Source organism: Mercenaria mercenaria, unplaced genomic scaffold, assembly GCF_021730395.1.
Source record: "Mercenaria mercenaria strain notata unplaced genomic scaffold, MADL_Memer_1 contig_3944, whole genome shotgun sequence".
Taxonomy (NCBI): Eukaryota; Metazoa; Mollusca; class Bivalvia; order Venerida; family Veneridae; genus Mercenaria; species Mercenaria mercenaria.
In genome coordinates this window covers 26,412-54,362 of record NW_026462133.1, presented here as the reverse complement: position 1 = coordinate 54,362, position 27,951 = coordinate 26,412, and the positions used below count along the sequence as shown (strand labels likewise).

The 27,951-nt window shown below is 35.1% G+C and overlaps 1 protein-coding gene across 1 annotated transcript in view; it reads left to right on the top strand.

The window, feature by feature from the left end:
- The first annotated feature begins 2,845 nt into the window (after positions 1 to 2,845).
- The window catches only part of LOC128553563 (uncharacterized), a 39,945-nt gene continuing 14,839 nt past the window's right edge, over positions 2,846 to 27,951 (top strand). The window contains exons 1-10 of the mRNA XM_053534745.1: positions 2,846 to 3,181; positions 3,795 to 3,949; positions 4,457 to 4,813; positions 5,209 to 5,730; positions 6,649 to 6,755; positions 8,516 to 8,626; positions 11,087 to 11,254; positions 16,193 to 16,360; positions 17,677 to 17,841; positions 19,255 to 19,386. Of these exons, the coding sequence (XP_053390720.1) occupies positions 3,922 to 3,949; positions 4,457 to 4,813; positions 5,209 to 5,730; positions 6,649 to 6,755; positions 8,516 to 8,626; positions 11,087 to 11,254; positions 16,193 to 16,360; positions 17,677 to 17,841; positions 19,255 to 19,386 (1,758 nt within the window). The 5' untranslated portion in view covers positions 2,846 to 3,181; positions 3,795 to 3,921. The remainder of the gene's footprint in view (positions 3,182 to 3,794; positions 3,950 to 4,456; positions 4,814 to 5,208; positions 5,731 to 6,648; positions 6,756 to 8,515; positions 8,627 to 11,086; positions 11,255 to 16,192; positions 16,361 to 17,676; positions 17,842 to 19,254; positions 19,387 to 27,951) is intronic.

Genomic DNA, 27,951 nt, shown 5'->3' with positions numbered 1-27,951 from the left:
AAATAATAAATAAAAAAGGGGACAATTTCTATAGTTTTCTTTTTAAGTATTTGACAAATTATTCTTCTGGAAAATGATAAAATGGTTAACAAGATTTATTACAAGGAAGCATTGCAAAAAGTAGAAACTACGTGTATAATCGAGCATTACTGAAAATCATATCCGTTCATTTTTTTCCGAGATAAGAATTACTTCTTTGACAAAGACTTTGTTAAGCATCCACTCTAGATACAGCTAACGATATGACCATTCAAAATAAAACAACGATACTGGTTGGCAACCCAGATTCGGACAAATTTACAACGTTTTCAGCTGTCATGAAATGTTACCTGAATCAAGTTCAATTCTTCAGTGTCACAAAACACGAATTAATGATAAAAAGAACTTTTACCTTGTTTACATTCAACTATTAATGTCTGATATAAAGTTGTCGAAAAATAGAAGAAAAATCAGCTTGCATATTTTGAAGAAAAAAAATGGTAAAATGGTTTAAATGCATTTAACTTTTTTTGGGATATAATGTTTAACCCTTGCACTATTTACCCATTTTATCATTTTAAAACACTCAATTTTCTCGTCTACATTAAGATTATTTCATTTTATTTATTGTAGACGAGTACCCCTTGAATAATGTTGAGGCCTCAAAACAAATATACGCGTAAGCACTGAAAGCACATGCAACATACCCCAGCTAGAGCTGTAACAACATTTCGTAAACAAATGTAAATATTCCATTTTTTTTAAATTTTTTTTTTAGTTTTTCATACCGGTTCGCAGGGGATGTTACCCATAAAACAAGCCTCTGTGTACTCTTCAAAAAAAAGGTAATCAAAAAGAACCTAGAATTAAGCGTTTTACGCGACAGTTTGGGTTTCCAGGTCGTCCGAAATTCTGGGTATGCTAGGAGACGCACTTATGCTTTAAGATCAAATTATTTCAAGGTGCTCGTAAGTATGGTGGCATATGTCTGCCACGAGATAACTAGGTAGCTATCACAATAATTTGTAAACTTTTCAGGAAATGTGTGAATATTTTCTAGATATCTTATTTATTTCCTGAATATGTTTTAGCGCAAAATTGTTGCGTTAATGCATGGAACTGCTCGGTAACCACAAGATGCTCGATAACTATCACGATAATACTTTAAACTTTCCAGCAAAATTGTTCATTTTTCTGAAATCTTTATCGCAATAAATTAGTTTTTCTCGATATGCTTTTTATATTCAGAAAACTCTAGGCTATTGGTATAAACGTTTTAAAAAGTTCGAAATATCAAGATAATTTCAGAAAGTATCTCGAAAGCTTATCTAGCTACTAAATGGCATCGGTGGGCACAAAAGATATCGAGAAAATATTGTAAATTATCACAAAAGTATTTTCAGAAAATCTTCCACTATTGAGATAATCTTTTCAGAAAATAAAAAAGGATTTTTTTAAGTATCGCGACAGCTACATAACCTGTCTCATGGCAGAAAAATGTCACCATACAGAACAGTGTGTCAGAATTATTACGTACAGTTTTTCATCGGGTAACTCTCTAGCAAAATTGTTAATACATGATGATTAGCTTGATATGTTAAAAAAGGATGATCGTCGTTTATGTGGCTTGTTTTCATTACAATTTTTATGTTTCTCATAGCAGTTCGTCACAATTGATTCTTTGCTGAAGCCTTTTCTAGACTATTAACACTATTAGATTTGTAAACAAACATAATCTGAAGTTACTGTAATTATATTTTATGTATGTCTAAGCACTTTAACATAGGTAATATGTCTAGGACCATCATGCCATTTTGCGTCCAAAAACAAAAATATCTTAAGCGCTTGGTTTATAATTTCGAGCGCCTATTATCTTATCTTGAGCACACGACTTAATATCTCGAGTGTGCGACATAATTTGTCGAGCGATTGTCGAATGAAATAACTACAGTTACAAACAATTAGTGTTTGCCTAAACATGCATGTATCAATAGTTTACTTTTTATATGTTAAATTTGCCTGTTAATCATAAAAATCGGTTGTTCATACAGCACATTACAGTTTTAGTCCTTATTAAAGATTTTTTCTTTTGTAAGACGAATACGCTCTTATATTATCGCAGTAGATTAGAAAGAATATTTAAGACTGCATTTAACGTGTGTACCAGGCGTAAAATTGACATTGTACCTACTTAAAATCCATACACAGTTTTCCAGCTAAAATATAGTGTATTGAATTTCTATTACTGAAATAATAATAAAAAAAAACGATACTGCTGTATGCGTTTTGTTAAGCCGATACTAAGTTATACTTAAAGCATGCACAAAATTATACACAGCCGGATAATTAATTAGGGCTAATCGTATAGCAACATTGGGAACTATGAAAAATTACATAATTATAAAATATTAGTTCTTACAGAACGTTTAACATTGATAAAAATAAAATGTGTGTAGAATGTGTTTTCGGTGTTTAAGTGCATTCATATTTTGAACTGGATGTACATTTTAGTTTCTATTTTGTGAAGAATACCTAGTTGTCATTGTTTTACCGACAAATAGTGTTTCACATAAATATTGACATTTCTGACTAACACTTTAGCAAGGAAATATTTGCTAATGTGTTAATTTTTAAAAATAATTCTAGATGATTCCTTATCATTAAACCAGAAATATTCTGTTCTGTTAAACGTGTACAAACCTTTAATTATCAAGCTTAACTCTTCATAATACATATTAATATGTTTTTTATTACACAACTATGCAATTTAATTTCAAAACATGATGTTTACAAATTTATCAAAAAAAGTAAATACATTACAAAAATAACTATATATTGCCTTATTACATAACAGAACTAATTTTAGCCCAATATATACTGTTTTAGTTTTCTCAATCAGTGCTCAAATCTTGCCAGAGCCCTTAGTTTCATATAATAACCGTAACTCGGTGTGCTATGGTCCGGGGACACATGGCCAGTTTCGTCCATCCTGTCCGTACAACGACAGCGTCATCGCGGTCCAACAACTGAGAGTAGGTTCGAAACCAATAGAAGCTGACTGTCCAATCAGCGTAACTGAATGGACAGACCATACCGGAAGTTACCTCGTGGATCATTCGGATACTTCTAAAGTTCTAAACGAGACTGCATGTTGCTTTCCGGATGAACATCGGGACTGTACGTTCGTTTATGATTATGCAACGTAAGTCGTTTTTACTTTTAAATTGTAATCCTTTCTAGTAAACAAACCATTTAGTCTCACATTTATATCATACTAACTTTAGAAATAAAACGAGAATACAGCTTTGTAATATCATTTTCAAACTTTCTTGACCATTTGCAGTAGTTTAATTATAAACATGGACATACATTTTTGACTGAATTTAGTGTCACCCTTTGTTGTCACATTGCGCATCATGGGCAGATAATCATATGTGATTAAATTTTCATTCATTTTGCTTAATTACAATGACATGTGTTCATATAATTATAATCAGATCATAAAAATTTGATATTTCAGAGATCATCAAGTGTTATACTTGGTAACCGTGTATTATTAAGTTTTCATATTTATGCGTTCACATTTGAGATAATTCAAAACACATGAAATAAATTCACAGCAGATATGAATAAAAAAACTGAGACACTAGTTTGAACATTTTGAGCACTATGCATTTCCAATTCAGTAACAAATGTAATATTGTTTTAAAGATACGGTGCATCGACACAGAGAAAAGGAAAGCAGGACAATTCGTATAGAAACAGACGTAATATTAAAGAATTGCTTTTTTGCAGTTGAAAACTGAATCTTTCAGGTCTGGCTTGGAATACAAGTATCATATCAATTCGTCCGGATATACAAAAAGCCCGCCAAATTTGGAAGTTTCATGGGAAAAGACACGTTGCAATAACACATCAAATTATCACAGTGGCACCAATTTCATGTATATGGACTACTCGTGTATTAAACGTAAGTTTCTTTTTCATTTTTTCATTTACTGAAAACCAACAACTATTAATTACAAGTCAGTCATATGAAATTGTCGTGATACAGCCATAACATAAATTAGTTGGTTTGAAGCATTACGGGGCCGTAAGTTTGATCTCTTGGTGAGGCGTTTGCACTCAATGACGATTTATAGCAGACATTTTGTCGAAAATTTTTTGTCTACCACATCTATATTCATGTGAGGAAGTTGGCATTTACTTGTGTGGAAAACAGGTAAGTACTGGTACATAATCCAAAAACATTGTCTAGGTTAAAACAGGACAAACAAACAAAACCCTAAAGCTTTTTTCACTACAATATCAAATCTAAGCTTTTAAAAATATATCATCGCTGATATATATCTTCCTTACTACTTAAACAGCCGAACACAATGATTAGATACACATACATTGAATGAGACCTGAAATATATTAAGCTTACTTATGCGAAAATATATATATTTACCTAGATTTTGTCATTATTATGTAGGTAAGAAAATAGGTAATATGTGTTCTAATGGCACATTTACGCCAACCGATGGTCCATTTTACCTGTACAATACTGATTACCCGAGCAGTATGGAAGCAACCGTCGGTGTCTGTCAATGCGAGATCAAATCGGACTCAGCCAATATTCAGTTCTACTCTATTGATATTCGTCTGGAAAAATATGGGAACGAATGCAAACAAACATTTAACGTAACAGATTCTGAAGGAACGGTTTACTGGGATTGTGAATCTGCTCCGATTTTCAACGTTACCAAGTTGACGAAGAATCAGGTAGTAACAATCACATTTAGAAACAATCTTCCGGTGGATGGAGGTCATGTCTGGATAGGTTTCTCAGGTATGTAGGCATAACAATGATTATAATGATAATGATAATGAAAAGCTTGAGATATATTGACATAACAATGAAATGAATGATAATGAAAAATATGAAAGTGAAAGTATCATTTCTTTAAACTAATTGTAGTCTTGAAATTATATAACTCCACTGTTATAATTATGCACAACCTCTGACAAAAATTGTTTTTAAGTAAGAATATTACCAATTACAAGACTGAAGGTAACAGTCAGACACTATAGATTATATAGATATATCAAGTATATAAGTATGATGTACGTACTGTAAAAAAAATGACGAATTAAGAATCGTGATGGCTGCAGCATATGAGTACTCCCGTGTTACAAAATGTCTACATAAGTTTTTTTGTTTCCAACTACTCTATGGATGTGTAGGTGACAGTGATGATACATTAAAAATTGATTGCACTCATCAACTAAAGGAAGTCACAGTTCAATCTACAACGCCACTTCATAGTACAAACAGTGCACAAGCGACAGATGAATTAACAAGAACTCAAGGCTCAACAATTGAACATGAATCCACTTCCACTGAAGAAACAACAAATCGACATGAACCTGTAACCACCGACAGTACATCAAGCTTTTATGAAACAACAATATTCACTGAACCATCTCCAAGTATTACTAAAACAACAGTAACTGCCATAGCCACAACAAGAGTACATGAGTCAACAAAGGAAACCACCAATACGGATGTGTCAGCAAGTACCACTGTTTTTCAAACTACTTCAACAACTAAAAACATGATAACAGATGGAAAAACCGGAACAAGGGAACCTATAACTACGACCAAAGGGGCTTCATCTATACCTGATCCATTTGCTACAAGTACACAAAATGTAATACCGACGACGCAATCATTGACTGAACAACTAAAGATTGTCATCAAAGAAGGTATATTAGTATGAAGAAAAGAGAAACAATAAAACAACAATAACCTCATTATAGTATATATATTATTCATATTACTTTGAAATTTGCATTACTACAGGTATGTTATGTAAGGAATCCACAGGCTAACAACCTCAGGTTCCATTGTATATAAGAAACGAGCTAAAGTATTCTATGTTAAAAACGTAACATTCTGATGAGTACAAAATAAGCAGCCTAAATAAGCAGGAGAAGATTTCTTTAAGACAATCCTTTGAAAATATTAAACGTGATAAAGCAGCATAACAGAAGACTCTACGTGATTACTTATTTCTATTATTAAGCAGTAATAAAATTCAAAACCTTTATCTCTTAGCAACAGCCACTTTCATAAATAGCATGATCCCAAAAGACTAGAAATAATCACGCATTCCAAGTAAGGGTAATATTTTAATGGCCAATGAAATGTTTCGATGAAGCTGAGAGATTGCTTTTATAGGTTGTAACCACAAATTGCATGTTTCATACACAAAACACAGCATCATCAGTATTCAGTGGAGGAAAGAAGAAATATCTATTGTTGATTAGAATGTTGCTACTGTGGTGCAATCTCTATCAGTGAACTTGAAAAATACATGTCACTCATTCTTTTGAATATTTGATGAAAATGAATTTGTAAACTACAATGTTTAAAGGCGAGTGTTAATGTTGCTTTTCTGCTTTTATAAATTCCATTATTATTGTATAAATCATTATAATTGTATTCAGATTTAAACTAATAGCAATTGACTTCATTACAGATGTCAATCTTATGAATTTCATATTAATTCTTCTAGTTTCGACAAAAGCTTTGGAATTCGTAGTGTTTTTACATTTTCCGCATTTCCATTATGCCTTAACATTTTTGCATTTCTTTTTTCTTTATATATATTTACTTTACAGAATCTCGACTATTTCCAATCATGTTAGCTATTCTTCTAATCATGGTTTTTTGTGTAATTGTGGTGTTAGTTTGTTGGCTTATAGGAAGAAACAGAGGTGAACGTCAGGTGAGTATTCAAGCCAAAAGTGATGAATACATTATATAAAACAGTTGTAACCCGTTTGCAATAACACCGTTAATACCCTTCTGGGAATTGAATAGTTAATGTCTGCATTTCACTTAACGTTTCGGCCTAATTATAGCATTAGAAAGATCTACGTGAATTGTTAAAAATTTACCCTTAGGCTAGCTAATAGGAAACATGTGCTAGAAAAAGAATAGAAATGTCTGCTTTTACGCTTATTAAAGTTTACTGGTGTAGAATACTTCTATAAAACACACACACATACACACACACACGCACACAGAGTGTATGAGTGTATGACACAAATACTGATAACCAGTTTTATATTCTTAAAATTACTACATACTTCTGGAAACTGCTTACACGCATTTTTATCGAGAATTACTGAGATTTCATAGTATTCTAAAAGTAAACTATCCAAAAATTTTCAAAAACTGCGCTGTCCAGATGCTAAATGTCTGATCGCTGTGCCTCCTAGGTTGTGGCCTGGAAATGCGTAATTTTCGACAAACAAGCTTCACAATAGCAATGAATAATTTCCTAAACATGGTTACGAATAGCTCTATCTTTACTAAAGATCCCCGTGACTATTTATTGCCAAGTCACAATGTATGTCAACTCTTTCAAATATTTTGGGCGGAAACAAGGCCACTAGCTTTAAGACGTTTTGAGTATCCGACAGAAGTTAGTGGGTACATGATTTACAAATTTCGCACAAGCACATCATTCAATGTGAAATTTCCTTTTAAGTTTTCTTCATATTCGCATGTTACCCTTAATTAATCAGCAAATCTTGTACTCGACCAGTCACTGGTATTTCATCATGGTTCTCACAGGTACCGTGTTCAATATGGAGATTCTTTGCGATTTCATTGGCACCTCAGTATTTTTCGTTTGTCTTTATTTTTTGTTATGCCACATTTTTTAATCATTCTTAGAGTTTCATCTTGCCAAAATATGCGGCATTTATTTCTCAATATATACTTTTAAAAGAGACCTATTAAAAGTCCGTTTTTATCATTTTGCCTATAACACGCTGTTTATATAATACAAATTTATCAAAGTCGGTACTGTATTTTTATACGTATGATGTTTTCCATCCTAATTTTAAAGACCTGCTTCAGTCCTACCTTTTAACCTCAAATTGTCACTGAAAAAGCAGGAAAATCCTGACTATGAACAGTGACGGCTGTCAAAATAGAGTCTATCTTATATAATTTAAAAGTTCTATATGAAATACCTGTGGTTTTGCGTGCTAAAGTGTGGCGCGTGGCCTTTAACTGTTACCTATTGTAATCATGGGTTGCATACATACAAAAGAATACGAATAGATGCGGAGCAGGGCTTAAATAAGACCAGTACTATTTAAAATTTGTTATCAACGGCCGATTTCTAACAATTAAAATATGACCACGACAATCATGTAGACGGTGTTCGTGGACAAGCCACATGTCGATCTTTAAATTTGTAAATACGTTCAAGCAAAGAAATGATGTAAAATCAGTACTTATATAACTGATGCTTACTTTTCTTACTTTAAATACAATATAACTTACAAAATCGATACAGTAATATGATCTCTTTAAAATTACAATAATTAAAACATAATTGCTCAGTATATTAACTTAGGAAAGGATTAGGTGAGTAAACGCTGACAATATGATAATTTAGTAAAACCCGGAAGGCTAATTTTGCATTATACAGAAAAATCAGCCAGGTTTATCCTTATTGTTTCCTTTTAGATTTCTCCTGGAAGGGATGGGCAAGAAACTGTGATCGATATTTCAGACGAAAATGCTAACAAGAGAATTGGGGAAAGGACTAATAACAAAAATGAAAACACTGTTGCTAGTGTGAGTACTTTATTTGAAAGTAGTTGCATCACCGACAACTTCTAGTCGATACACTAGAGCCTGAGGGGGTTCTCTGAGCATGGTGCGTCCCATATAACTCTTTGAAGACGACTTACCATGCATGATTTAAAATTATTATCTTGACGCAGCCAAAGAAAATCAAGGTGGTGAACAAGGTGCATAAGTACGCTCTATGTGCGACAAAGTTCGTAATTCCGTAATTATACCTCTTATGCATTACACGTACTCTTTATGACTTATGTATAACACTTTATCAAATAACACAATCTTAAAGCGAGTTTATAGAGATTATGTACAGCCTAAGACATAGCATTAGAAAACGATAATCAACGAGAGTTGTTGTATAAAATTGATTACACTGATAGGAAAAATGTGCAAGACAAATAAATAATCTGTTATCATGCTTTGAAAAAATATTCGTATATAGGTATATATGTCTATACTGTATAAACTTAAAGAGGTAAAAGTTAATGTGATACTCTCGAATACAGCGTGCATGTGATTAAAAAGGTTTGGCAGTATTGCACTGATAAGGCTTTAATAATGTTTAATATTAAGTATATATATAACACCCTTTCTTCGTTACTAAGGTAGAAGAGCATTTCTGTCCATGTTTGCAGTTTGAATAGTGCATTTGGAAGAAATCATGATTGAACTGAAAGACTAGTTATGTTGTACCTGAATGATATAAATTGATACAACATATAAAGACAACAACTGACATTGTTAGCACATCCCGATTTATATGAAAAAATTCGAGTGGTTTATGTAACGTGCAAATAAAACAATCTTGAAGTTGTGATATCCGATGTAGATACCATCTGCATTATTAGTCTTGGAAAGGTCTGTTAAGCATTGACAGCCGAATCACAACTGATCCGATTATTTAAAAACTTCACATCTCCTATGTTTTCTATGGTCAAACAAATAAGAACGTTTATGTCAGATTTCTTAAATAGAAACTGTATTTTCCCTCCTAATTTTGATAAGACCTACATTTGTTCAAAGTAAGTATTGTTTGATCTTTATCACCAATGCCTGATATTGAAATATGACTATGACATGTAGACAGTGTTCTCCGACAAGCTACATGTGAAAGTTAAAATTTGACAAAGAAATTATCTAAAATCGGTACTTAGGTAACAGCTGCTTATTTTTCCTACTTTTAAACTAAATGTAAATACAAATGTAACACAAACAGGAAGTAAAGGTGTATGAATAATTTTACCCCTGTATTTTTTAGTCCAATGTCATAAAGCTATATGTCATAAAACAATTTTGACCTTATAAATAGCGTAGAGATGGTACCTACGCAAAACACTATTCAAGGGAAGCAACTAAACTGACTCATGAACTGAAACTAGCATAAAAGCAGTGTTCAAAATTGAAACAAAAACTAAATAGCCCACTTTCAAAATGCCTGATCTGACATGAAACATATGAGTTGCACTTGTAAAAAACTTTTTGTGACATATATAAAACATGCACATAAACATTTTCGAACTGGACCATGAGTATGCAAATATTTACAGAACTAATAAGACATTATTTCCATAGATAGTTGTGGAAAAACAATAATAAGTTAACTATTTAATTGATAAAATGTTAAACATATAAACCACAGAGAACACTGAAATTGTAAATTTACAGCGAATTATCAAAACAAAACGGACAGCTGTATTCAAAAGAGAAAACATTGCCAGCATTAATACTTCACACAACAATTATAGATGCTATTTATTTCATCAATATTGTCAAAAAACATTATTTTTTGTCGGGTTAAATGTGGCAATGACACAATCATAAGCCAGATTGCGTCTCACCAGCTTTAACAGAAGAGTTACGCCCATTGCTTTCAGTGCACTTTTTTCATCACGGGCGGAGACATGGGTAGAAACACAGATCTTTCGAAAACAGCCGGATGGCTTCCTAACCTGAAGATTCCAATGCCCCTAGTGAGGCTCGAACCAGTGTCAGTGAGGGGCAAGTAATTTGAAGTCACCGACCTTAGCCACTCGACAACAGTGACCCAATAGTCACATAATCTGTACTCACATTTCAACTTTGCTTAACGTGCTGTTTTGTTTCCTGAAGTAATATCTATTCAGAATGCATCTAAACATGTTTCGATTTTAACTTGATGTAGAAATACGTGTATATCATAGAGTTTCACGTTTATTACTTAAACAAACTGTTATGTTGATTACGTCCTTATCGCTTACAGTCATCGCTCTGAATAAGGCTATACGTCATTAAATTTCTGAATGCATTTATCATGCAGTTCGATAATTTACGACATACCCAGCTGAAGTATTTGATTTTGCTTTTTGTTTTGGGCACGGAGCCCTTGGATTTATTTTTTTTGCAAGAGAAAAATAAAGGCATATATAAATTCCGCACAAAGATCTCTCGATGTCAAACGATTTTTTCTTATTTTAGACCGCTAAAGTTGTAAGTCCTACACATAGCTACCTACAAGTTGACGGTGTACCCAGTGAGGATGACTTATCTTCAATAAGGCATAAGGCAACTGTCACAAATGACGATGGGACAGTTAAAAATGTTCAATGTGTTAAAAGCACCCAAACTGATAATAACGATAATAAGGTAAGTACGCTTTAATGTAAATAGCATGAGAAATAAGTACATAAGTGATGAAATAAAAAAGAGAGTAACATTTTATCAATATCACTGTTAACAGCTAAATGAAAAATGTAACACTAAATTCCTTCTGTAAAATGGATTAGAAATATTGATATTATTAGAACTTTAATTTCTTTACTGCAATATGTTTGTCAAACAAGAATACTTGTATTAACCAACATCTACGCAGACATCTCATCTGTAGGTATATTTCAATGTCACCGCAAACTAAAGCTTTCATTTTTGGTCAACTTACACACCATATTACACTGCTCCAATAATCAGAACTGTTTTCGATATTTTTCCTTTCCACCTTACCTTTTGTATACCTAAAATATTATTGGCATATCAAAACGAAGGCCACACAACTTTCAGCTAATATCTGATATCTAAACTAAACCTCCCATCAACACAACTAATGGTTCTGTAGCGACAAGACACCGGGTTCCCTTCTATGACTATCATTCATATCAAGATGATTTAGAGAAGCCTTGCAGTCCCTTGTGTGAAACGACTTGCAATTAACTTATATGATCGTAAGAGGAGAAAAAAGGGACTGAACATTTCATATTACTGTATCTTTATGATTCCAGCAGAGTTGATTCCCGCAGGTAACTTTATGAACGTCTTGATTCCATAAGGCATACATTTACTCTGGTATATATTAAGTAGGGTCATAATAACAATAGCACAATCTGGGATGCTGTATTCGGCTCGAGTGGATTTTTGCCAGATCGGATCTCACTAGGCGCGCAAAATCCACGAGAGCCGAATACAAAATCCCAGATCGAGCTACTGTTATAATGACATTTTTAGCTCACCTGTCACAAAGTGACAAGGTAAGCTTTTGTGATTGCGCAGCGTCTGTTGTCCGTGCGTCCGTACGTCCGTGCGTGTGTAAACTTTTGCTTGTGACCACTCTAGAGATCACATTTTTCATTGGGTCTTTATGAAAATTGGTCAGGATGTTCACCTTGATAATATCTAGGTCAGGTTCGAAACTGGGTCACGTGCGGTCAAAAACTAGATCAGTAGGTCTAAAAATAGAAAAACCTTGTGACCTCTCTAGAGGCCACATTTTTAAAAAGATCTTCATGAAAAATGGTCAGAATGTTCAACTTGATGATATCTAGGTCAAGTTTGAAACTGAGTTACGTGCCCTCCAAAACTAGGTCAGTAGGTCAAATAATAGAAATACCTTGTGACCTCTCTAGAGGCCAAAGTTTTAATGGGATCTGTATGAAAATTGGTCTGAATGTTCATCTTAATAATATCTAGGCCAAGTTTGAAACTGGATCACGTGTAGTCAAAAACTAGGTCAGTAGGTCTAAAAATAGAAAAACATTGTGACCTCTCTAGAGGCCATACTTGTGAATGGATCTTCATAAAAGTCGGTCAGAATGTTCACCTTGATGATATCTAGGTCAAGTTTGAAACTGGGTCGTCACGTGCCTTCAATAACTAGGTCAGTAGTTCAAATAATAAAAAAACCTTGTGACCTCTCTAGAGGCCATATTTTTCATGGGATCTGTATGAAAGTTTGTGTGAATGTTCATCTTGATGATATCTAGGTCATGTTTGAAACTGGGTCAACTGCAGTCAAAAACTAGGTCAGTAGGTCTAAAAATAGAAAAACCTCTGTTACCTCTCTAGAGGCCATACTTTTGAATGGACCTACATGAAAATTAGTCAGAATGTCCAACTTAATGATATCTAGGGCAAATTCGAAACTGGGTCACGTGCCGTCAATAATTAGGTCAGTAGGTCAAATAATAAAAAACCTTGTGACCTTTCTAGAGGCCATATTTTTCATGGGATCTGTATGAAAGTTGGTCTGAATGTTCATCTTGATGCTATCTAGGTCAAGTTCGAAACTGGGTCAGCTACGATCAAAAACTAGGTCAGTAGGTCTAAAAATAGAAAAACCTTGTGACCTCTCTAGAGGCCATACTTTTGAATGGATCTTCATGAAAATTGGTCAGAATGTTCATCTTGATGATATCTAAGTCAAATTTGAAACTGGGTCACGTGCCGTCAGATTTTTTATCTTGATGATATCTAGGTCAGGTTCAAAACTGGGTCACATGAGCTCAAAAACTAGGTCACTATGTCAAATAATAGAAAAAACTACATCATACTCAGTTCAAAACTGGGTCATGTGGGGACAGGTGAGCGATTCAGGACCATCATGGTCCTCTTGTTATTATATACCTCTACCTTTTTGTTTATTGTTTTGTTATTGAACGAAATCTTCAAGGTTTATCAATATTAAAATGGAACTAAGTGAAGTTTTATTTGCGCTATTTATGGAACTGTGTCAGGTTATTCATATTAATGAAAGTAGGCCGCAGCATACAATACGGAAGGTACAATATGGAATTTAATTTAAATACGGATTTTTTCTCTTCCTGTTCATACTTAATTGTGGAATACAAGCCGAATTTTAACAGAATTCATATAGGTATATAATAAAAAGATTTATTTTCCTGGATGTCTCTGTTTAGCATGTATTGTGTTGGTGCACAAACCAAGCCAAAATCAAATAAACATAAAGAAGACAATAAGTATGAACGAAATTTGCAAGCTTCGTGGTCAATCTTTGCAAAATAATTCCAATTGTATATTCCTGTGTTACAGTATCTACCAAGGTTGGGTCAATGTCAAATACTCTGTTCTTACGTGATAATCACAATTCAGCTAGGCATAACTGTAGCCTTTAATTCCTGAAGAATTGATAAAACATGTTACAGTGTAACTTCCGAAAACCGGACCTTCTGAAAACCGGAAACCTTTGAAAACCACACGAAACTCAAGGTCCGGGGTTTTTTTTCTGTTGTTATTTCTATTTATCTTTAACTTCTGAAAACGGAACGTCCGATTTTTGAAGGACCATTTATATTTCAACACTTAAATTGACTTCCGATAACCGAACAGCAAAATTTTTACTGGCTTAAAAGTGTCACATGTAAATCCAAAAACGCTGACAACATGTCCGTTTGTTTATCTATTAGCGGCGTTTATTTTGGCACGCTAGATAATCACAATGATCATTTGATGCAAAAGTAAGGAAGTGTCGGTACTTTCGTTTGTATTCAGTTTATGAAAACGTAATAAATTAAGTATCTTTCGTATGAAAAACTTTCTTAATGTTAACTTTGAACGAAAGAAAGATAGGTATTTTAATTGATTTAGTTACATCGATTAACCTATGCATTGTCAACAATTAATTAAATATTGACGAACTCGAGACTCCAAAGATGGTAAAATGTAAGTGGAAAATGTTTGCGTAAATGCTATTATTAAAGATATGTTGTTTCTTTTTATATTTGTTATTTATGAACTATTTAACCTTAATGTTTGTAATACATTATTGATAATAAATCAATTCATTATTTACTTTTAATAAAACTGTAAAATTAACAGGGATCATAATCTCCTTCATCCTACGTGTAAGAAAACATAACTCTTATGCACCACGTCCACTTTGCCTACAAACTTTCAAACTTCTGAATTCCGGAAACTTACAAAAACCGAACTTTTATGAACCATGGTCATGAAGGCAAAAATATACTGACAAGTTTGAATCGCACATTTCATACCTAAAACACACAGTTCGGTAAATGTGTACTATGGATATCAAACAAGTGGTAATTTATCTTCCATTGTGTACCGGTCATATTTCTTCATTACTTCTTATCTTCGGAAAACAACGCGTAGTTTATAGTTTTGTCAACGTTACACAAAAAACTTGCTTGAACCTCCCTGGTGAAGTTCCGTTCTAGATTACAAAACCATTCTGATTGGCTGTTGTGAAATGTATGTCAATCGTCATTTTACTACACGTGTTCTCTAAAATGTGAAAATGCAGCATAAATGTGCAAAATGAATAAAATAAACAGAACAGATGCAGACCAATATACAATTTCAAATTAAAGATCATATACAAGATGAATTTCATTCATCATTTCGAGTTTTAGTGTAAAATTGTGATTTTTTAAAATTCTGCTTTTGTTTGTTTACATTTCGCCAAACATGTGCACACTGCCGTGACCTCTAGACCGGATGTTCATTAGGGAAGGTCACGCAAGTTTTTTCTGTAACGTTGACGAAAGCATGAAATATGTTGATAATCTCAGCAATATGGAATATTGAGACAATGTGACTGGTGCACGATGGAAGATAAATTATCGCTTGTTCAATATACTAGGTACCCATTCACCGAACTGCGCGTTTAAGTTAAGAAATGAACGATTGAAACGGGCTAGTATATTTTCCCCTTCATAACCATGGTTCTTATAGAATACCTAGGGGTAAGGTATAATATATACAGAGGCATTTTCTTTCTGTTCTGGTGCCAGTGGGCTGGTCCGCAGGTCGTTCGGTTTTCGGAAGTTACACTGTGCTGTATTAACTTTTCGAAGAAAAACATGTATATCACAGAGTTTCATGCTAACGGTTGATGACGTTATATTCTTTTACAGTCATAGATGTGATCAAAAATATAGGTCATTAAATTTCCGAATGCATCTATCATGGTGTTCATAATTCACGACAAACCAATAAAAACATGTATATCACAGAGATTCATGCTAATTATTTATATTAACGGTAATGCTGATAACGTTATAATCGCTTACAGTCATAGCTGTCATCAAAAATAAAGGTCATTAAATTTCCGAATGCCTCTGTCATAGTTCATAATTCACGACAAACCAAGAAGAAGTTTGTGATGTTGCTGTGGTCTCAGGCACGGAGCTTGATATGAGGCAAATTTGTGTTAAGAAATATTAGAAAGCCTTGGATTTTAAGATTATAAGCGATTTTGCAAGCGAAAAATAAATGTATAAATTTAAGTTCCGCACAAAGATCTCTCGATGTCAAATGGTGTTCTTCTTATTTTAGACCAATGAAGTTGTAAGTCCTACAAATAGCTACGTACATGTTTGGGGTGCATCCAGTGAGAATGACTTTTCTTCACTTAGGCATGGGGCAGCTTTAAAACATGAGGATAAAACAGAGCAAAATAGTCAATATGTTGAAATGACGCAAACTGATAATAACGATGATAGGGTAAGTACGCAGCAATGTAAATAATGTGGGAAATATATTCATAAACGAAGAAATAGAAGAACATAGAGTCATATTTGATCAAATACCAGACACTGCTTACAGCGAAATGTAAAATGAAATGCTTAAAACGTCTTTTAAAGGAAATTTAAGAGTAGTTACATCTATAGAAAATGACCGTTTTAACCAACAACGAGGTAAGAATCTTTTATGCGTCACCGGCAATTAAAGATCAAGTTACAAATCACATAGCGCTGCTCAAATGATCACAAATAATTTCGATATTAGGTTCTTTCTACTTAAAGGTTTTGTCTATTGTTGTTTTTGTACGACAACTTTTGTGTAAACAGGAATAGAGCCATTGCCTCGAACTTATACGGTTTTAAGAGGCAAATAAAAGGGACTGAACACTTCATTTTACTGTATTTCTATGATTCCATCAGAGAAGGTCCGGCACATAAATTTTTTGACGTCTTTATATTCCCTACCTCATTTATTTATTTTGATGTAAATACCAAGATTTATTTTCTTGTTTGGCTTCATATAACATGTATTTTGTTGGTGCACCATCAAAACCCAAATCAAATAAAGATATAGTAGACAAGAAGTACATGTAATAAAAATAATCATGAAATAAGGCATTGCCTCAATCGGGAATCGACCTGACACCAACTTATCCCATAAGATTTTTCTAATTACAGCACCAAAGGACACATTTTTAATTCGACAGTAAATATCTCATTCGGTACATCGCCTGTTACCATCGGCCGCTCTAAATTGTATGTATGTATGGTCCGATAGGTATAAACAAACAACATCTGTCATATTGTACATCTGTTAAAGAACTTAATAGTCCATGATGTTCAGTATTTAGATGAACTGGTATTTCAATAAGTATATAATGCTTAACGTCATGTATTTAAACTATAAATGATATGCATATATGTGTGCCTGAATTGTTCTTAGTAGCTTATTACTTGTAAATCGTTATCCAGTTCAAATCCAGTTTTCTATTCAAGTAATTCATATTTATCTCTCTTTTGCATCTTACATGGTTAAGTCAATCTTTTAATGAAATATCATTGTAAATGATAAAAATGGAAAAAAACGTTAAAGTAAAGAGTTGATATTGCAAGAAAAAGTAAAACTGATTGGCGAAAGTAATGGCAAAAGTCAGCGGCAATTAGCTTAGCAGTTTGGAATGGGAAAAACTTACCTTTGAGGTAAAACAACTTTTTACAAACAGAGACGATGAGTTAAGATTGTAGAACATGTACACAAAGATAGCTCAAATTCAAAAGTATTTCATCTTATTTCAGACCTCTGAAGATAGAAGCCCTACAAATATCCACTTAAGTGCTAGCGGTTCCTCCATTGAGAGAGCTCCTTCACAAATTCATAGAGGACCTTTCAAAGATGAAGCTAAAACAGAGCAAAGTATTCCATATACTGGATCCATGTATATGGAAAATAACGATAAAAATGTAAGTATGTTTAATGTCAAAAAAAAAACGAAAAGGAAATAATAAACAACAGAGGAAGGGAAAATGTAATCAAAATGAAAGGCGTATTTCATCAAATATCACTGCTTATAGTGAAATTTCAAATGATTTGAGATGGACTAAATGTCCATAAACATAAAGTCTGAAATCAGAAATGATGAACACTTTATTGAAAAGGAATTTTTAGAGTCATGACATTTATATCCCCTTACTTTAATGGTTCCATAAATTCAAGTGATCTTAGTTGACCAAAAATGACGTAAACGTCTCTTAGATAAGCATATAGTTACCGCCTACAGAAGCTTTCGTTTATGGTCAACTTATACATCATCTACCACTACACCAATTCTTACTGATTAAGTTCCAGAAATGTGTTTCACTGCGTATTTATTTTCATATCTGAAAATTAAACTCATTATTTTCATAACGAAATGGTCACAATCCTTTTATCAAAGATCAGATACAACATATTAGTTGTTGTTAACGTCACAGCGGCTACTTTCCAGCCACGATAAAGTAAGAGCACGGTTGTCTCATCTTGCACTATTTAAGGTATGAGCGGGAATTGGTAGAATAAGTGACTTTTAGTAACCTGTCATAAACAAGATGGTTTAGAGATTTTAAAAACAGTCTCATGTGGATTTGGAACGAGAAGTCCATGTACCTATGAAAAAGACTGGCAAAGTGCCTTGCACTTCTATGATCTTAAGAGGCGACTAATAGGGACTGAACTTTTAATTCCGCTGTATCTTTGTGATTTCGGCAGAAAAATGTATAAGCGTTTTGATTCCATGTCTTTCATTTCGATGTATTTAAGATCTGAAACCAAACTTTTCAGTCCTTATGACACCGTATAACTTCTACTGTTTTTGGTGCACGATATTGGCATATTCCTATGTGGCGATTTGCCTGTAGGTTTGGTCTAAAGATACTATTCATTACTTATGCTGTTATAATTCAGGATATCATTTTTGATCTTTATCTTACGAACAAATACTCGTTTATTTGTTTATATCATTATCAACCGAAATATTGAGGACGTAATATTAAACCAGTCTTGCCATAGGTCTTGGAAGGGTAACATTTCTATATATTAATTAATATTTTTACCGAATTTTGAGAATTTTCTTACGGATTTCCGTTGAAAGACCACTTATACTGATTGCTACAATTTTGGGGGGTAATGTCAAACTTTAGCTGAAGCCAAAGACTGCCTTCGTATACATTTGAATAATGTCCTTTCTTTTTAAGGTAGAGTGACTGCAATATTAATCTTTTTTAGTAAGCTAAAACGAAATTGAAAAAAAAAGACGTCTTGAATAAAGTAAAGTACATGTGGATACCAAACATATATATACATATAGATTATATTAACGATTTCTCCCTATATTTCAGAACACCGGACGCAACTTAACGTCTATTAATACAGAAGGTCCTGTTAATGAAAGAGATGACAACGGTGAGATTACAACTGAGCAACGTCTCCAAAGCGATGAAATCATGCATATAGATTCTAGTGATCGTGACGTAAGTAGGCAACAATATAAACCATAGAAGAAAGTAAACAAAGTATAAAAAGACCTGAAAAAATAGGAAAAGAAATGCAATCAAAATATCATTCACATAGAACAAACTTACATTGTATAATTACTCTAAACAGAGCACAATTTTAACGGTGAATAATTACTTTCCGTCTCAGAACTATTATATTACAAATAGTAAAGGGTGATGATCTGGAACCGGTACCAGATCATCATGAGGCCGTTGCTATGGACCTCGGTACTAGATCATCATCCAGCCCATCCGTTGCTAGGGACCGCTATTTCAGGGATGCCAGATCACCATCTACCGGTACCGGATCACCATCCAGGTACCGGATCATCATGGCGCTTGTTGCTAGGTACCAGATCACCACTACCCATGCGTTGCTAGGGACCGCCATCCAGGGTACCATGTCACCCCCAGTAGGGTACCATATCACCATGCCACGCCATAGGCCCCATTGTGAGCCAGGAAATTTATGGTACCGGTACCATATCACTTCCAATATGGTACCATATCACCATGCCACGCCATAGGCCCCACTGTGAGCCAAGAAATTGATGGTACCCTATCGGAATTTAACATAGGGTACCATATCACCATTTAGGGTACTTATTAATACCAATAGACAATAAGAGAAAAGGTACTTTCTTTCGTAAAAGAAATGGAGTGGCCCTGAAAAGGGCCGTTGTGTTTTATTAAGTAGCATCTCTACTCAGTGGTGCTATCAGCCGGGGCCCTTTCGACATAGGGGTGAACCCTAACCACCCTGACGTAGCGCCGACCCATGTATCGCTCCTCCATTTCTGCCCCCGCCCTCCCCACTGCCCTTCTTTAAGGTCGGATGATCCTTAACCCCTCTTTCGTTTTCGTTGGGTGTCCTCCCCTCTTTTCTTTTTCCCCTTTAGGTATTGGGATACTTTTTGAAGAACACACTCGGGCTTCAGATGTTGCAGCCCTCAATGTGCTGGCAAGGGACTCCTTGTGAAGAATGTGAATTAAACCCAACTTTTAATGTTTATAGGGATCGCGCGGACCGGAATGAGAACAATATATTACCCAATGAGTTTTTGATGTTAAATGGAGGACCAACATCTCGGGGCTAATTTGAAAAAAGCCCTTTTTAGGGAGGGGTTATGGCACCTTTATACTCCCCTAGATAGGGAAAAATAACAAAGAATTTTTTTGTAACTTTTTTTTTATTGAAAAGTAATGTATTAAAAAAGAACATTAGGGTACAAATACTCATTGTCTAACCCCACAACAATTTAAACAAAGCTAAAGAAGTTTATCAACTGATTGTGTACAAAATGACAATTTTTCAGGTTTAGCTAGGACTATTTTTGAACAATGTCCTGAATTTTTTTACCAATTTCCTACTCTTTGAATTGAGATCCCAATTATTGGCTCTAAACGAAATTTGTGTCATATATTTTTTAAAATTTATATCCCCCGGGCAAAAGCGTCCAAAAAATTGCGTAAACACCCACTGCACTGTTCCCTTTGAAGTCGTATTTTTCCTATCCACTTCGGGATTGTTGTCCAAGAAGGTTAAAATAGTTTTCCTTTAAGGGTGGTAACCTAAGAGTCAACGTAGTGGCTGTTTTTTCTGAATAAATAGACCAATTTCCCCAGGTTTATCGGGTCATGTGTTTTCTAGAAAGTTTCACGTGACAGGGTTTTGCTGGGTAGTGACCTTGGGGACACTTTTTCCCATTGAGTGTTTAATAAAAGATTTATAAAGTTATTGAAGTTCAGGGGATTCATATTCCAGCGTCTTTACTCGATTCCCCATAAACTCACCCGCTTTCCCCGTAGATCTGATTGTGAGGGGTAATTGTCCTTATATCTACCCAATTGCGGGGGTGTTTCTTTTTAATGCCTGCACGTCAGGGCTCCGTTTAGGATACCTTTTTTCCCATGAATTGTGAGATTCGTTGTTGAGAGCTTTTTCATTTACAACTCCACCCACCGTCCGTAGATGGAACAAAACATTTGAGCTGTAACTGACTGGATGATCCAAATTCATCCAAAACAGTTCTTATGCACTTCATGGGAGATCATTGTTTGAATTCTTCCCAACACATTGTTTAAGGTGTCTCGTATTTTCTTCGGTTTTTTTTTAAAATTGGGTTCGGGTATTTATTTTTCCAGCATTTTCTCGAGTTGTCTGGCATGGCAACCACCATTTTAATAATTGTCGACTTCTCTCTTTCCGTTGATTTCAATTTGATTGCGAATTTTACATACCAGTTACGCGCTGGGAAGTTTTGTCAAACTAAAAGATCTATCCTCGGGTTTCCCCCGTTTTTTGGGGGGAAGTTGCCTTTCCTCGCAACCTTGTCTGCGTGAGATAAAAACCCCAAGGTGTACCCTTTTTATATTCTATCATAGTCAATCCAATCGACGTTGGCCCGAGAGCTCCTGTTCCCTGGTAATGACTGAAGGATCGCAAATTTCTCCATTTTCAAATCTGGTTGGAAGGTTTGTTTGAATGGTTTTTTCCGTCGATACTGCTTCTAGTTTAGACAATGGAAAGTCTGAAATCAAACGGGTTTGGGGTGGGGGTCTATTATTTGCATTTCTCACCATAAAAAAATGAGAGTCGTTTTAAAAAGTTGTCCAAGAACAAGGATCATCAAATTTTAGATCTTTGCCATCGGGGATCGTAATGTTTTCACTAAGCGATCGTTTTGGGGATTTCATGTTTGCTGGTAATGGCCTGATTCAATTGTTAGCCCCCAGAGGAAGCAATTCAACCGTCCTCCTTTAATCCCACTTGCGGGATATAAACTTTTCCTGGCTGTCCCCTGAGAAAAGGGTGGGTGGGGGCTCTTTTCAACTTGAGGCGTTTTTAAAATTCATTGGAGAGGTATTTCTTTGTAAATAAATCCGAGTAATTTCCAATGTGTTTACAGGTTTTGCTTTGGCATACAGTTTGCGATTTTTCCCACCTATTAGTGCGCCCGTGATTAGCCTGATATGACCGGTTTCTTTATCCCAGATTCAAACGCCGCAGTTGGGGTTTTTTTAAATTTTTTTGTTGTGGGACGGGGAATTTTCAAAGTAGCTCTTACGGATAGGTGTGTGTGTTGGTCGAATCAGTTTTTTTCAAGTTTAGTAAATGCTACTGAACAACTGTAAAAAATTTATTGACCACAGAAGTTTCAGTGCCACCCTCCGGTTGTCCTAGCCTTACCCCACTTTGAATTTGATTAAATGGGAATGATTTAAATTTTCCACTTTTCCTTTGTGGGGGAATAAAAATTCGAGGGCGTGAATTATTCAGAGCCAAAAAATGGGGTAATGTTCGTCTATTGTCCATCTTGCTGGTTACAGGGGTTGGGGTACAGAAAAATCAATTCGTTTTGCTACACTCGAAGAAACCGTGTTGCCTTATTTTTTCAGTCGAAAATATAAAGAGGTCTAGATTTTTCTTTGTGAACTTTTTTTTCCCACGCCCACTTGGGGTATCACCACCCCCTTCTTCCACGATGTGGGGAATGAGTATGCGACGGGGCCCTTGGGTTTTGAACCTTTTTTGTTTTGATCAAGTTTCCCCCCCAAAGGAAAAAGTTTTTCTTTAAACGACTTCAGGCCCTAACTCCACAATTTTAACACCTGTTTTGGATTTTTTCCTAAATGAATCCTTACTGCCCAACCCTTCTGTTTGAGAGCCCTAATTGCTGATAAAACCATAGTTTCCCCAAAGGAGATGTTTTTTTTAAGCTGTTTTAAAGATAGACCAAGCCCATGCCTATTGGCGGGGAAAAACCCACATACACGGAATCATTTGTAAATTTAAGTCGTGTTTCTTTCGAAAAAGAAAACTTTCCATAGACTTGCAAAAAAAACCCGACGGTTTGCCCAGTGTCACCCCTTAATTTTACCTATTTCTAAAAAACTGGTTTTTGGGGGGGGGACATAAGAAAAATTAACAAATTCTTCGTGAACATGATTTGAATCTTTCTTGCTGGTTTAAATGGAACCCACTCGAAGAATTGGTGCCTAATACTCCCAAAAAGTAAAACGCCAGACAGAATAAATAAAAAAATTTAATTTTTTAGCGCCCACATTCAAATCCACACCGAAAGGAAAGGGGATTTTATCCCCTGGAACACATCTCCCGATGTTGCTTTTCCCCCCTTGCTTAAGTAAAAAAAATGGGATGGAATGTATACCCACATGCTGTGTAGGGTATTGAATTTGTACTCTCCTTGTTGGGAAAAACCTATATGAAAAATTGGACATTTTAGGGAAAAAAGTCTTTCAAGTTCTTTTTAAAATAGTATTACGTTTCAGTAATGAGTGTCGGGGGAAGAAAACCCCCCAAAATTGTACAGCAATGCATGTTTTACTGATCATTTTTTTTTCCTCATTTGCGGGAAAAAAATTTACTAAATTCCTTCCTTTTTGAAATTGAAAATTCCCTTTTTTGTCCATTGAAAATTTGAGAAGGAATGATGATTTCGCCAAAGCCATTTCAAAACCCTTTATTGATAGAGGGGGTTTTTGGGTAATTTTGTCCTAAATTCGCTCGGGGTTTGTTAGAAAAAACCCATAAGTGCACTGACACCGTTATGAAAAACAATTTTCTCCTGGTGACCAATAGCTAGACTTTGAAGTAGGCCGTTTAAAATTTTAATGGGGAGGTTAAAAGAACCAAGTGTGCTACTGGGGCAAAATTTAAACCAAACCCTTTCTTCAGATTTCGACAAGTTAAATATGGAAACCCGCACAAAATAAATGGCAAAAATCTGTACATGTAAATGAGTCGTTTTTTTTGGTTTCACGATTTTACAAAGCGTGTTATTGTCTGCCGCCCCACGCTAGCCGAATCTGATGAGAATCGTCAAAATGTAGATCTTTTATCCAAATGACTTTCGGAAATCCAACTGTCAAATTTTTGGATAACCTTCCCAGTGAATTTTTAATTTTCTTTGATTTTTTTTTTCCACCCACTTTCCTTGTGGACGAGAAAGGGTGATTAAAATTTCGTAAATATCTTTGTTTTTTAGTCGAATTTCAGCAAAAAAAGGGTTTCCCTTTAAATTTTTTTTCCCCCCCAAACTTCAAATAAAAAGGGTTGGCGGTAAAGAAGGCGGTGTGAAGCCCTTAAATAATTTTTGGGTCCAGTTTGGGAGTCCCCTTTGTCAAAAGTTCGCTTTGTTTTGTTATGCGAAAAAAACCACCCACTTTGACCGACATAGGTTTTGATTTTTTTTTTTTTCCCATACAAGTGTTGGATATTCGGTTCTGTTTTTTTCAGGGGACGAGCGGGTGTTGTTTGTCTCCTGAAAATATGATTGTGGGATGAACCAAATCTCTAAAATATCAATGCAGCGTCCCCTTTTTTTCATGGTGAAATACCAAAACGACTTTTAAAAACGCTTTAAAATTTCTTTAAAAAAGGGCCCTTTGTTGGGGTTTTTCCGTATGAAAAAAGTAAATATGTTTGGACTTTAAAACTTTTGAAAGTCCTTTTTTTTTGAATTTAAACCCCCTTGTCATTTGAAAGGATTTTTTTGGGTGACCTGAATTTTAAAATAGACTGAACGTTTGAATAAAATTTGATTTTTTATTATAAATTTAAAAAACCCCAAGGTTTTTAAAAAACCATCAATGACACCAACAAATAACGAAATTCTTTGCTTTCTTTAACCTCTGAAAAATTCCCTAAACCCCGCCGCCATGAGATCAATGCCTCCACCTTTTTTTGGGTCTTTTAAATTTTTCGAGAAAAAGTTTATGCAAACGTGTAGGTTTTCGGCCGGCAAATGATCGACTTGATCAAAAATTGGATTTGTTTTTTTTCGGCTACCGATACATTTTTTTACCCCGAAAACCCTGCAGGGTTTTGGAGGTATTTAATTTTTGAAGCATTACCCCCTTTTTACGCCCCTTTTTAAATAAGCCTCCCACAACTGGGACGTTGAAACTCGGGGTTTTCAGTTTTTAGATTTTTTGGAAAAGGGGTAAGAAAAACTGGTCTAAAAAAAAATTTACCCCCATCCCTTTTCATACCGGCCCCGTTCTCTGCATCCATGCCGCATGTCTTTCCCAAAACGTATTCCTGAGGACTTAGTTCTCTCCCCCCTCGAGAAATTTCTTGTCCTCGGGGGTTTATCCTTTATGTTTTGGGACCTCTTTTGACTAAATCAATCATTAAAATCCAGAAATGGGTTTTCCCATTGATTTTAAAATTTTTCCCTGAGATTCCAACTTGCTGGATGGTCTTCCAACATTTAAAGAAGAAGTTTGACTTTAGACGCATGGTAAGGGCACACTATCAAAAATTTAGGCAAAGTCTCAGGCTTTTTTCTGTTTGTACAGTTTGTGTTTTGTTCTGTGCAATTTTGTGACGGTTGCCTGCCTTTTTATGACCCATTTTGAAATTTCTGAAAGGGGTTTGCCCGTATAATTGGTTTTTTTCACTTTAGAAAATCCTCCGTAGTCAGACCCCATGTCTTTCTGCAGCTTCGTGTTTGTGTGAGTTGGTTTGGGGTAATTTTGGGACTTTGTGTTGCTCTCTTTCCAGGATTCATCTTTCCGCATTTTAAAGGAAAGGCCATTTGCTTCAATTTTTTTATAAATTTTAAAATTTGCTGAACACAGGTCCCCAAAAAAGTAACAATGGAAAAATGCTCCTTTGATTTAAAATTTGTTTTTTTTCTGGAGGGGAAATTTTTGTTTGCCAAGCCCCCGAATTTGGGACGCCTTGGATGAAACGGCGCTTCTGGCTTTGATAGGATACTTTCCTTTTAAAACTTTTTTGACGCACTCCCCCCACAGTTGATCGATCTTTGGACGCTTCTTGTTTAGTTTTTTCCCTAAACGAGGCTGTGCTTTCCCTAAAGCAAACCCCATTGCCCCATTTTTCTTATCACGGTTTTTTACTTTTTGCATTCTTTTGCATCCCGTCTTCGTGAATGCCCCAAAAAAAAAATGTGTTGTTTCTGGAATTTTGGGGTTTATATAGGCGACGGGGCCCAAAAGGCTTTTTTTTGCGATAAGATCGAACCTGTTTAAAAAAAGATCTTTCGTTCGTGGGAAAATGGGGCTAACTTTCCACTTGGATCCCCCTGTAAATGGGAAAAAAAGGTGACTTCCCCCAAGATGGAATCCAACAAAGTATGAAGAACGATCGGGGGTTGAGTTTCGGGGGGGGAAAAGGAGAACAAAGTTTTCCGGTGTTATTTGCTTCAGTCTTTCCCTTTGGATCAAATGGGTTAAAACCTCAGGAAAATCACCACCCGTTATTAAATCTTGATTTAGGGTATTGAGAAGAGAGGTGTGGGGGGGTACCCTGGACTCGATTGCATGGTTTGGGTTTTTTGAAATCAACGATATGATAGGTGAGAGGGAATTGGCTGGTGATTTTGATATCACATCGAGATCGAGGTGGCTAAAAAGGGAGTTTGTCTTGGTGAAGTTTTTTTGTTGACAGTCCAAACCGATCATCGGTTTCCTCATGGGGGGGGAATGTCCGCTGGGGGTTTGCCCGATGTTTTTTTCTTGTTTTTTGACTTTAAAACGGTGATTTGTGTTTCTTGGGGTGTTTTAACAGATCTCTTTTTAAGATCGCTTTTTGCCTTTCGGAAAATGGTTTTTTGAAAGTTTTTTTTTCCCTTTTTTTGGCGGGGGTTTTTGCAGATTTTTTTTGAAGCCTGTAAATTTCTAAAAGTCTTTTGTCCGTCCAACAAGTAGACTTCGAATCAAAAACCCCCCCAAACAAAAAACCCACTCCCTCCTGGTTTCGTTCTTTTTGTTTGGTGTCGACACCCCTTTTGGCGTTCTAAATGTTGATTCTCTTTTGATTCTCTGGCGCAACGAAAAACCATTTGTTTTCTTTCTGCAGACCCCGCTTGTAAAAAACTTTTGTTTTTTTTGAAGTTTTTCTCCGACTGAGCGATTCCAACTTTGAGAAGTTTTGGTGGTAATCCAGACGTTTGTTTTGAAGTGAATACCTTTTTTCTAGTTATTTTTTTTAACTAGTCCCGTGTGCCAAAGGTCCTGACTTTCTACAGTCCCAAGGGAAAAGAATCTTTCTCATTTGTAAACTGGGGGAGTTCTTGGATGAAAAGGATCACTAAATTCCGTGAGGAACTAAAATGGATCTCGATAGGCGGGGGAGAAAATGGGCAACTGAATTTGACTTGCCAATACTTTGATTTTGTTTTTTATCTCAAATAATTTGAAACAAAATCGAATGCGCTTGGGACTCATTTTTTCGTTTGTTTTGGATTGTTGAAACATGTTTTGGGTGATATAAATCACACGGGGCTTGAGATGTCCTTTCTTGTAAACAAAGTTTGTTTTTTTCATCTTATCCCCGACTGCGCAAAACACCACCAAATGAGGAATATGGTATCGTGAAAATTCTCTCGTCGTTTTGGGGATGCCTTGATAATTGATATAAGATCCTTCTTTTTGAAAATAGCGTAGGTACCCCCCCCATTCTTGAACCCCACCCTTTGGGTGGTAATTTTAAAACACATCCTTTTTAACCAATCAATTGTTTGAAAAATTTGTGTTTTCCCCGCCCCTTTG